This window comes from Eleutherodactylus coqui, chromosome 6 (assembly GCF_035609145.1).
Source record: "Eleutherodactylus coqui strain aEleCoq1 chromosome 6, aEleCoq1.hap1, whole genome shotgun sequence".
NCBI classification, from domain to species: Eukaryota; Metazoa; Chordata; class Amphibia; order Anura; family Eleutherodactylidae; genus Eleutherodactylus; species Eleutherodactylus coqui.
The window spans coordinates 7,837,043-7,850,140 of record NC_089842.1 but is presented as its reverse complement, the minus strand read 5'-3'; the positions used below and the strand labels follow the sequence as shown (position 1 = coordinate 7,850,140).

General features: G+C 46.3%; 1 protein-coding gene across 1 annotated transcript in view; it reads right to left on the bottom strand.

Moving 5' to 3' along the window:
* DRC12 (dynein regulatory complex subunit 12 homolog) overlaps positions 1–12,894 on the bottom strand; it is a 117,159-nt gene extending 104,265 nt beyond the window's left edge. Inside the window, exons 1-2 of the mRNA XM_066606115.1 lie at positions 12,763–12,894; positions 1,830–1,930 (exon numbers count right to left, since the gene is read on the bottom strand). Coding sequence (XP_066462212.1) covers positions 1,830–1,922 — 93 coding nt within the window. The 5' untranslated portion in view covers positions 1,923–1,930; positions 12,763–12,894. The remainder of the gene's footprint in view (positions 1–1,829; positions 1,931–12,762) is intronic.
* Positions 12,895–13,098: the final 204 nt, after the last annotated feature.

The following is a 13,098-nucleotide window of genomic DNA, read 5'->3' as shown; positions in this document are numbered from 1 at the left end:
TGTTGCTTTCCCTCAAGCACCTTAAAGGGATATACAGCATATAAATCAATGGCGGTTAAGGAAACCGTGTAGCACTGCAAGCAACAATGTTTCTACAACTCAGGAGCTGTGGGTACTTTGCTACATTGTTTCCATAAGGTTACCTTCACACGGGCGACCATGATATCGGACCGAGAAATCCATCCCAATATCGCGCCTGCCAATGTGCGTTTTACTCACACATATGAGGCGTTTTTTATGCAAACCGCCTTACATCACTTCTGATCATGCGGCGCTTGTTTCACACTTATTGGAGGATCGGCAGGTGTTTCCCATTGATTTAATGAGAAACATAAGATCGCGCTCGCATGCACATCGTATCGCATGTGATGCGTTTAACTGTTAACTGTCCCATTGAAAATAATGAGCGATGCGTTCTGAGTAACGCGAAAAAATAGGGCATGCAGTCATATGTATAACTTCATTTTGTGCGACTTTCATGACCTCCATTCACCACGTGTTATACACGGGAAATAAGCGTTGACAATACGCCCGTGTGAATGAGCCCTTAGAAACTTCTAAGAGAGTTACAGAAATAGTGCAGTTAAGTCCGTTCGGCTGTTTCTGTGCGTCCTGATTACCCCCGCCATCACATTCCACTGGACTGGGGGCAGTGGGAGCCAGAACTAGAGATGACACGCAGTCCGCAGTGACATCCCGGCCCTGGCCAGCCTAGCATCGATGACCGGGCTCATTGGAAGTCGCTCCGATCGCTGGATCTTCCATCTAATGTGGATTCACACTGAAACTGATCCACGGAAAACTTGTCACGTGATTTTATGCCGCACGCCGGGGTCACGGGGGGAATTACCATACAGGGAAGCACCAATTGTGAGAGGCAGGGGGTCTAATAAAGGTGCAAGGCATCTAATAAAGGGGCCGTTCAGTGCAGCTTTGTACTTTTAATATGCCTGATATCCTAGATGCACTCTTCCTTTTTAGGTGGAAACGGAGCGCACAACTAGAGATGGGAAGGCCTGGGAAAAAAACTGAAAAATTGGAAAAAAAACTGGTTTCTTTCACTTTTTTTTTCCCCAAAGCCATTTTTTATGTTATACCGTTTGAATGCCCTGTCATAGATAGATTGTTTATTATTGAAAAATAACATATTCCACAAACTTTTTTTCCCAATGTTTCCGAAAAAAATTGCTTTTGAAAAAAGGGAAAAAAAGCCTATTTTTCCCGCAATTTTTCCAGTTTTTTTCCAGGCCTTCCCATCTCTATGCACAGGCAATAAAATCTGAATAAACAGAGGTGGAGCAGCAGTGATCTATGAAACGACCTAGTTGTATCTTCCTCAACACATAATTAGTCAGCAATCCAGGCATCGCTACCTCTGCTGTTCGCCGTACGGCCTCTGACACGCTGGCATTTTCTTTATCTGTGTGCTGACTAATGCATGCAGTGTGCAGGCCGCCGGGCGTGAAAAACGCTGGTTTAGATGCCCCAGTGCAAATCAATGGGGATTCAGTACTCCATATTTTGCACGTAAATATATGTGCATAAGGGCAAAACTCCATGACCGTAATCGCTGCGAATGTCTGCTTGTGTAGCCACTGTGGAGACTCCGCAGCGTTTACAGTACAAGTTAATGCGATCCAACAAATCAGCTTTACACGTCACAAATGTTTACTTCTCAAAAACAGTGGCGCAGCTCAGATGCCGTGTGTGAAGGGAGCCTAAAGGCTGTGGGTGTTCGCTTTTTCACTGCCTTCTTTAGTAAATGATCGGCCCCCATGACTTCCTACTATACTGACAGTACAAACATTCAGTGATCACAATGCTCTTACCTTTTTTAAGCTTTGGTGATAAATCATGCTGACCAGGAGACAGAAGGCCACCAATGAGATCAGATAACCCTTATATGACAGGCGGGAGCTCATTGTGCCTGCTGAGAAGGGATACAAAGCGTCACAGAAAACTAGAATTCACAGAACAGCTACAGTATATCTATCTATTTAGCTCACTGTAAGATCGCAGGTAGGGAGTGACAAGGGCTCGGATACAGCACAGCAAATGGAGGCAAAGTACACAGGTTGTAATAAATCTGGGATTTTTATAGACGGCAAGAAATTCAGTTTAGAAGAAGTTAGCAAAGGCAATGTAACTGCAAATATAACACACAGCCCATAGACAATGCAGATATAACACATAACCCATAGACAGTGCAGATATAACACATAACCCATACACAATGCAAATATAACACATAACCCATACACAATGCAAATATAACACACAGCCCATACACAGTGCAAATATAACACACAGCCCATACAGAGTGCAAATATAACACATAACCCATAGACAGTGCAAATATAACACATAACCCATAGACAGTGCAAATATAACACATAACCCATACACAGTGCAAATATAACACATAACCCATACATAGTGCAAATATAACACATAACCCATACACAGTGCAAATATAACACATAACCCATACATAGTGCAAATATAACACACAACCCATAGACAGTGCAAATATAACACATAACCCATACACAGTGCAAATATAACACATAACCCATACACAGTGCAAATATAACACATAACCCATACACAGTGCAAATATAACACATAACCCATACACAGTACAAATATAACACGTAACCCATACACAGTGCAAATATAACACACAACCCATACACAGTGCAAATATAACACATAACCCATACACAGTGCAGATATAACACATAACCCCTACACAGTGCAGATATAACACATAACCCATACACAGTGCAAATATAACACATAACCCATACACAGTGCAAATATAACACACAACCCATACACAGTGCAAATATAACACATAACCCATACACAGTGCAAATATAACACATAACCCATACACAGTGCAGTATAACACATAACCCATACACAGTGCAGATATAGCACACAACCCATAGACAGTGCAAATATAACACATAACCCATACACAGTGCAGATATAACACATAACCCATACACAGTGCAAATATAACACATAACCCATACACAGTGCAGATATAACACATAACCCATACACAGTGCAGATATAACACATAACCCATAGACAGTGCATAATGTAACACATAACCCATACACAGTGCAAATATAACACATAACCCATACACAGTGCAAATATAACACATAACCCATACACAGTGCAGATATAACACACAACCCATACACAGTGCAAATATAACACATAACCCATACACAGTGCATAATGTAACACACAACCCATACACAGTGCAGATATAACACATAACCCATACACAGTGCAAATATAACACATAACCCATACACAGTGCAAATATAACACATAACCCATACACAGTGCAGATATAACACATAACCCATAGACAGTGCAAATATAACACACAACCCATAGACAGTGCAAATATAACACATAACCCATACATAGTGCAAATATAACACATAACCCATACACAGTGCAAATATAACACATAACCCATACATAGTGCAAATATAACACATAACTAGAGATGAGCGAACACCAAAATGTTCGGGTGTTCGTTATTCGTAACGAACTTCCCGTGATGCTCGAGGGTTCGTTTCGAACAACGAACCCCATTGAAGTCAATGGGCGACCAGAACATTTTTGTATTTCGCCGATGCTCGCTAAGGTTTTCATGTGTGAAAATCTGGGCAATTCAGGAAAGTGATGGGAATGACACAGCAACGGATAGGGCAGGCGAGGGGCTACATGTTGGGCTGCATCCTAAGTTCACAGGTCCCACTATTAAGCCACAATAGCGGCAAGAGTGGGCCCCCCCCCCCTCCCAACAACTTTTACTTCTGAAAAGCCCTCATTAGCATGGCATACCTTTGCTAAGCACCACACTACCTCCAACAAAGCACAATCACTGCCTGCATGACACTCCACTGCCACTTCTCCTGAGTTACATGCTGCCCAACCGCACCCCCTCCCCCCCACAGCGCACACCAAAGTGTCCCTGCGCAGCCTTCAGCTGCCCTCATGCCACACCACGCTCATGTCTATTTAGAATTGCGTCTGCCATGACGAGGGACCGCAGGCATACACTGCAGAGGTTGGCACGGCTAGGCAGCGACCCTCTTTAAAAGTGGCGGAGCGATAGCCCACAATGCTGTACAGAAGCAATGAGAAATAGAATCCTGTGCCACCGCCATCAGGAGCTGCACACGTGGGCATAGCAATGGGGAACCTATGTGCCACACACTATTCATTCTGTCAAGGTGTCTGCATGCCCCAGTCAGACCGGGCTTTTTAATTCATAGACACAGGCAGGTACAACTCCCTATTGTGAAGTCCCTGTCGACCCACAGCATGGGTGGCTCCCTGGAACCCACCGGCGGTACACAGAAATATCCCATTGCATTGCCCAACACAGCTGAGGTAGTAATGTCGTGCTTAATGCAGGTGGGCTTCGGCCCACACTGCATGCCCCAGTCAGACTGGGGTTCTTTACAAGTGGACACATGTAGGTTTAACTCCCTGTGGACCCACTGCCTGGGTGGGTGCCAGGAAGCCACCGGCGGTACATAGAAATATCCCATTGCATTGCCCAACACAGCTGAGGTAGTAATGTCGTGCGTAATACAGGTGGGCTTCGGCCCACACTGCATGCCCCAGTCAGACGGGTTCTTTAGAAGTGTACAGATGTATTAAAAACTCAGTGTGCACCTACAGCATGGGTGGCTCCCTGGAACCCACCGGCGGTACACAAAAATATCCCATTGCATTGCCCAACACAGCTGAGGTAGTAATGTCGTGCGTAATACAGGTGGGCTTCGGCCCACACTGCATGCCCCAGTCAGACTGGGATTCTTTACAAGTGGACACATGTAGGTTTAACTCCCTGTGGACCCACTGCCTGGGTGGGTGCCAGGAAGCCACCGGCGGTACATAGAAATATCCCATTGCATTGCCCAACACAGCTGAGGTAACGTCAGCTGTAATGCAGGTGGGCTAAAAATTAATTTGATTACACTGTAGGCGAGGGCCCACAAAAATTGCTGTATCAACAGTACTAATGTACATCCCAAAAATTGGCCATGGCCAGCCAAGAGGGCAGGTGAAACCCATTAATCGCTTTGGTTAATGTGGCTTAAGTGGTAACTAGGCCTGGAGGCAGCCCAGTGTAACGAAAAATTGGTTCAAGTTACAGTTCCAACGCTTTTAAGCGCATTGAAACTTATAAAAATTATTCTGAAAAATTATTTGAGTGAGCCTTGTGGCCCTAAGAAAAATTGCCCGTTCAGCGTGATTACGTGAGGTTTCAGGAGGAGGAGCAGGAGGAGGAGGAGGAGGAATATTAGACACAGATTGATGAAGCAGAAATGTCCCCGTTTTGGATGGTGAGAGAGAACGTAGCTTCCATCCGCGGGTGCAGCCTACGTATTGCTTACGTATCGCTGCTGTCCGCTGGTGGAGAACAGAAGTCTGGGGAAATCCAGCCTTTGTTCATCTTGATGAGTGTTAGCCTGTCGGCACTGTCGGTTGACAAGCGGCTACGCTTATCTGTGATGATTCCCCCAGCCGCACTAAACACCCTCTCCGACAAGACGCTAGCCGCAGGACAAGCAAGCACCTCAAGGGCATACAGGGCTAGTTCAGGCCACGTGTCCAGCTTCGACACCCAGTAGTTGTAGGGGGCAGAGGCGTCACCAAGGATGGTCGTGCGATCCGCTACGTACTCCCTCACCATCCTTTTACAGTGCTCCCGCCGACTCAGCCGTGACTGGGGAGCGGTGACACAGTCTTGGTGGGGAGCCATAAAGCTGGCCAGGCCCTTAAAGACTGTTGCACTGCCTGGGATGTACATGCTGCTCGATCTACGCACATCCCCTGCAACATGGCCCTCGGAACTGCGCCTTCTGCCACTAGCGCTGTCGGCTGGGAATTTTACCATCAGCTTGTCCGCAAGGGTCCTGTGGTATAGCAACACTCTCGAACCCCTTTCCTCTTCGGGAATCAGAGTGGGCAGGTTCTCCTTATACCGTGGATCGAGCAGTGTGTACACCCAGTAATCCGTCGTGGCCAGAATGCGTGCAACGCGAGGGTCACGAGAAAGGCATCCTAACATGAAGTCAGCCATGTGTGCCAGGGTACCTGTACGCAACACATGGCTGTCTTCACTAGGAAGATCACTATCAGGATCCTCCTCCTCCTCCTCCTCCTCCTCCTCAGGCCATACACGCTGAAAGGATGACAGGCAATCAGCCGGTGTACCGTCAGCAGCGGGCCAAGCTGTCTCTTCCCCCTCCTCCTCATCCTCCTCATGCTCCTCCTCCTCCTCCTGTACGCGCTGAGAAATAGACAGGAGGGTGCCCTGACTATCCAGCGGCATACTGTCTTCCCCCGCCCCCGTTTCCGAGCGCAAAGCGGCTGCCTTTATGGTTTGCAGGGAATTTCTCAAGATGCATAGCAGAGGAATGGTGACGCTAATGATTGTAGCATCGCCGCTCACCACCTGGGTAGACTCCTCAAAATTACCAAGGACATGGCAGATGTCTGCCAACCAGGCCCACTCTTCTGAAAGGAATTGAGGAGGCTGACTCCCACTGCGCCGCCCATGTTGGAGTTGGTATTCGACTATAGCTCTACGCTGTTCATAGAGCCTGGCCAACATGTGGAGCGTAGAGTTCCACCGTGTGGGCACGTCGCACAGCAGTCGGTGCACTGGCAGCTTAAAGTGATGTTGCAGGGTGCGCAGGGTGGCAGCGTCCGTGTGGGACTTGCGGAAATGTGCGCAGAGCCGGCGCGCCTTTACGAGCAGGTCTGACAAGCGTGGGTAGCTTTTCAGAAACCGCTGAACCACCAAATTAAAGACGTGGGCCAGGCATGGCACGTGCGTGAGGCTGCCGAGCTGCAGAGCCGCCACCAGGTTACGGCCGTTGTCACACACGACCATGCCCGGTTGGAGGCTCAGCGGCGCAAGCCAGCGGTCGGTCTGCTGTGTCAGACCCTGCAGCAGTTCGTGGGCCGTGTGCCTCTTATCGCCTAAGCTGAGTAGTTTCAGCACGGCCTGCTGACGCTTGCCCACCGCTGTGCTGCCACACCGCGCGACACTGACTGCTGGCGACATGCTGCTGCTAACACATCTTGATTGTGAGACAGAGGAGGAGGAGGAGGAGGAGGGTGCTTTAGTGGAGGAAGCATACACCTCCGCAGATACCAGCACCGAGCTGGGGCCCGCAATTCTGGGGGTGGGTAGGACGTGAGCGGTCCCAGGCTCTGACTCTGTCCCAGCCTCCACTAAATTCACCCAATGTGCCGTCAGGGAGATGTAGTGGCCCTGCCCGCCTGTGCTTGTCCACGTGTCCGTAGTTAAGTGGACCGTGGCAGTAACCGCGTTGGTGAGGGCGCGCACAATGTTGCGGGAGACGTGGTCGTGCAGGGCTGGGACGGCACATCGGGAAAAGTAGTGGCGACTGGGAACTGAGTAGCGCGGGGCCGCCGCCTCCATGATACTTTTGAAGGACTCCGTTTCCACAACCCTATACGGCAGCATCTCTAGGCTGATGAATTTTGCGATGCGGACGGTTAACGTTTGAGCGTGCGGGTGCGTGGCGGCGTACTTGCGCTTGCGCTCGAACACTTGCGCAAGCGACGGCTGAACGGTGCGCTGAACTACACTGCTGGATGGGGCCGAGGACAGCGGAGATGAGGGTGTGGGTGCAGGCCATGAGGCGGTAGTGCCTGTGTCCTGAGAGGGGGGTTGCATCTCAGTGGCAGGTTGGGGCACAGGGGGAGAGGCAGGGGTGCAAACCGGAGGCGGTGAACGGCCTTTGTCCCACCTTGCGGGGTGCTTGGCCATCATATGTCTGCGCATGGTGGTGGTGGTGAGGCTGTTGGTGTTGGCTCCCCGGCTGAGCTTTGCGCGACAAAGGTTGCACACCACTGTTCGTCGGTCGTCAGGCGTCTCTGTGAAAAACTGCCAGACCTTAGAGCACCTCGGCCTCCGCAGGGTGGCATGGCGCGAGGGGGCGCTTTGAGAAACACTTGGTGGATTATTCGGTCTGGCCCTGCCTCTACCCCTGGCCACTGCACTGCCTCTTGCAACCTGCCCTGCTGATGCCCTTGACTCCCCCTCTGAAGACCTGTCCTCCTGAGTAAGCGTTGCACACCAGGTGGGGTCAGTCACCTCATCGTCCTGCTGCTCTTCCTCCGAATCCTCTGTGCGCTGCTCCCTGGGACTTACTGCCCTTACTACTACCTCACTGCAAGACAACTGTGTCTGATCGTCATCGTCCTCCTCACCCACAGAAAGTTGTTGAGACAGTTGGCGGAAGTCCCCAGCCTCTTCCCCCGGACCCCGGGAACTTTCGAATGGTTGGGCATCAGTGACGATAAACTCCTCTGGTGGGAGAGGAACCGCTGCTGCCCAATCTAAGCAGGGGCCCGAGAACAGTTCCTGAGAGTGTTCCCGCTCCTGAGCAGGTGTCATTGTAGTGGAGTGAGGAGGCTGGGAGGAAGGAGGAGCAGCAGACAGAGGATTCGGATTGGCAGCAGTGGACGGCGCAGAACTGCGGGTAGACGATAGGTTGCTCGAAGCACTTTCTGCCATCCAGGACAGGACCTGCTCACACTGCTCATTTTCTAATAACCGTCTCCCGCGTGGACCCATTAATTGGGCGATGAATGTGGGGACGCCAGAAACGTGCCTCTCTCCTAATCGCGCAGCAGTCGGCTGCGACACACCTGGATCAGGAGCTTGGCCTGTGCCCACACCCTGACTTGGCCCTCCGCGTCCTTGGCCGCGTCCACGTCCTCTAGGCCTACCCCTACCCCTCAGCATGCTGTATTACCAGTGATTTGATTTCACAGGCAGGAAATAAATTGGCGCAAGACTGCAGGCCAAATATAATTTTTGCCCTTTTTGGAAAACGAAAGGCCCCACTGCCTCTAGTGAATGAATAATCTAAGTTTAATAACTGTGCTGTGTCCCTGCTTATGTGTCACAGAACGTGAGGGTAGCAGAGTTATTAACTGTGGCAGAGCAGGTATTTTTTTTCCCAATTAAGGAAAGCAAATGGCGAACCCAGCAGTAAAGCGTAGCTGGGTGCGTATGATTTAGCAATGTTTTTCACGCAGCTCACACGTCTCCACAGGCGTAAGGACGGACACAGGCTGGACAAATAGATTTGTTTTCAGTTTTTTCCCACCAACAGGCAGCACTGCGTATATTCAATGAACCTGAGAAGTTTAATAACTGTGCTGTGTCCCTGCTTATGTGTCACAGAACGTGAGGGTAGCAGAGTTATTATAACTCTTGGAGAGCAGGTATTTTTTTTCCCAATTAAGGAAAGCAAATGGCGAAGCCAGCAGTAAAGCGTAGCTGGCTGCGTATGATTTAGCAATGTTTTTCACGCAGCTCACACGTCTCCACAGGCGTAAGGACGGACACAGGCTGGACAAATAGATTTGTTTTCAGTTTTTTCCCACCAACAGGCAGCACTGCGTATATTCTATGAATAATAACTGTGTTGTGGCCCTGCCTATACAATTCTTTCCCTGCAGTATCAATGGAGGGTGGAATGCTCTGCAGAGGCGATTTTGAGAAGCCCAAAAAAAATGCAGCACAGCCAACAGCAGCCTGGACAGTACTGCACACGGATAAATATGGCCCTAGAAAGGACCGTTGAGGTTCTTGAAGGCTACACTCACTCCTAACACTCTCCCTGCCTATGCAGCACTTCTGTCCCTAATGCCAGGTGCAACGCTCTGCAGAGGCGATTTTGAGAAAAAAAAAAATCCCACTGCTAACAGCAGCCAACACACAGCTATCAGTGGCCCTAATAAGGACCTTTGGGGGGTCTTGAAGCCTACACTAACTACCAATTCTTTCCCTACAGCAGCTCCGGTATAAACAGCACTGTCCCTCATCTAACTCACACCGCATCTGAGGCGAGCCGCGGGAGGGGCCGACTTTTATATTAGGCGAACACCTGATCTCGCCAGCCACTCACAGCAGGGGGGTGGTATAGGGCTTGAATGTCACAGGGGGAAGTTGTAATGCCTTCCCTGTCTTTCAATTGGCCAGAAAAGCGCGCTAACGTCTCAGGGAAGGAAGTGAAAGTAACCAGAACACCGCATGGTGTTCGTCACGAATAACGAACATCCCGAACACCCTAATATTCGCACGAATATCAAGCTCGGACGAACGCGTTCGCTCATCTCTACACATAACCCATACATAGTGCAAATATAACACATAACCCATACATAGTGCAAATATAACACATAACCGATACACAGTGCAAATATAACACATAACCCATACACAGTGCAAATATAACACATAACCCATACATAGTGCAAATATAACACATAACCCATACATAGTGCAAATATAACACATAACCCATACACAGTGCAAATATAACACATAACCCATACACAGTGCAAATATAACACATAACCCATACACAGTGCAAATATAACACATAACCCATAGACAGTGCAAATATAACACATAACCCATACACAGTGCAAATATAACACATAAGCCATACATAGTGCAAATATAACACATAACCCATACACAGTGCAGATATAACACATAACCCATACACAGTGCATAATGTAACACATAACCCATACACAGTGCAAATATAACACATAACCCATACACAGTGCAGATATAACACATAACCCATACACAGTGCAAATATAACACATAACCCATACACAGTGCAAATATAACACATAACCCATACATAGTGCAAATATAACACATAACCCATACACAGTGCAAATATAACACACAACCCATAGACAGTGCAAATATAACACATAACCCATACATAGTGCAAATATAACACATAACCCATACACAGTGCAAATATAACACATAACCCATACACAGTGCAAATATAACACATAACCCATACACAGTGCAGATATAACACATAACCCATACACAGTGCAAATATAACACATAACCCATACACAGTGCAGATATAACACATAACCCATACACAGTGCAGATATAACACATAACCCATACACAGTGCATAATGTAACACATAACCCATACACAGTGCAAATATAACACATAACCCATACACAGTGCAGATATAACACATAACCCATACACAGTGCAAATATAACACATAACCCATACACAGTGCAAATATAACACATAACCCATACATAGTGCAAATATAACACATAACCCATACACAGTGCAAATATAACACACAACCCATAGACAGTGCAAATATAACACATAACCCATACATAGTGCAAATATAACACATAACCCATACACAGTGCAAATATAACACATAACCCATACACAGTGCAAATATAACACATAACCCATACACAGTGCAGATATAACACATAACCCATACACAGTGCAAATATAACACATAACCCATACACAGTGCAGATATAACACATAACCCATACACAGTGCAAATATAACACATAACCCATACACAGTGCACATCAATGGGGATTCAGTACTCCATATTATGTACGTAAATATATGTGCGTAAGGGCAAAACTCCATGACTGTAATCGCTGCGAATGTCTGCTTGTGTAGCCACTGTGGAGACTCCGCAGCGTTTACAGTACAAGTTAATGCGATCCAACAAATCAGCTTTACACGTCACAAATGTTTACTTCTCAAAAGCATAACATTTGAAAGACGCTGCGGTTTTAAAATCTGTCCATTTATGTTGCGGTAACCGTGCGCGACTGCTGCAGATATTCTCCATGGAGATCAATGGGTAACAAAAACTCTGTATCAAAAAACGCAAATACAGCATTGTTGTGGTTTTTGCTGCTTTTCCACTGCGGAAAAGCTCTGAATCTGCCTGGAAATCTGTGTTTTTTAATGAAAAAGTTTGCCAGCGTGACGTCCGTGCGGGATCTATCGGATCACAAAACCGCAACACATTCTGCAGTGAAAATTTACACATATCTCTTATCTATCTATTTATCTATCTATTTATCTATCTATCTATCCTCATATCTATATCTATCCCCTATCTATCTATCTATCTATCTATCTATCTATCTATCTATCTATCTATCTATCTATCCCCTATCTATCTATCTCCTATCTATCTATCTATCTATCTATCTATCTATCTATCTATCTATCTATCTATCTATCTATCATCTATCTATCTCCTATCTATCTATCTATCTATCTATCTATCTATCTATCTATCTATCTATCTCATATCTATCTATCTATCTATCATCTATCTATCTCCTATCTATCTATCTATCTATCTATCTATCTATCTATCTATCTATCTATCTAACTATCTCATATCTATCTATCTATCTATCTATCTATCTATCTATCTATCTATCTATCTATCTATCTATCTATCTATCTATCTATCTTCTATCTATCTATCTCATATCTATCTATCTATCTATCTAATATCTATCTATCTATCTATCTCATATATATCTAACTCATATCTATCTATCTATCTATCTATCTATCTCATATCTATCTATCTCATATCTATCTATCTATCTATCTATCTATCTATCTATCTATCTCCTATCTATCTATCTATCTATCTATCTATCTCATATCTATCTATCTCATACCTATCTATCTCATATCTATCTATCTATCTATCTATCTATCTTCTATCTATCTCATATCTATCTATCTATCTATCTATCTATCTATCTCATATCTATATGTATCTCTGCCATTTCTATCTCTACACTACACAAAGTTGAACTTACCACGCCGCTCTCTCCGTCATCTATGAATTCTGTTTAACTGGAACAGCAGAAGCGATACCTTGTTAAACCAAAGCAAATGAAGTAGGACAATGGGTGTGTGCTGAATATATCACTAGAAGGAGGTTTTATTTTTATTGTCTGCTTGTAACACGGTATGCTAGGCTGACGAAAGACTTCTGTCCATCTAGTTCAGCCTATCACTCCCCAATTTGATCCAGAGGAAGTCAAAAACAGCCCTGGAGATGAAGTTACCGTAGAAGCTTCTGTTAATAGATAATAATATGCGGTTATTCAGACATGTTAGACAACCTGACTCTTAACTGATGTCCCTTTTAT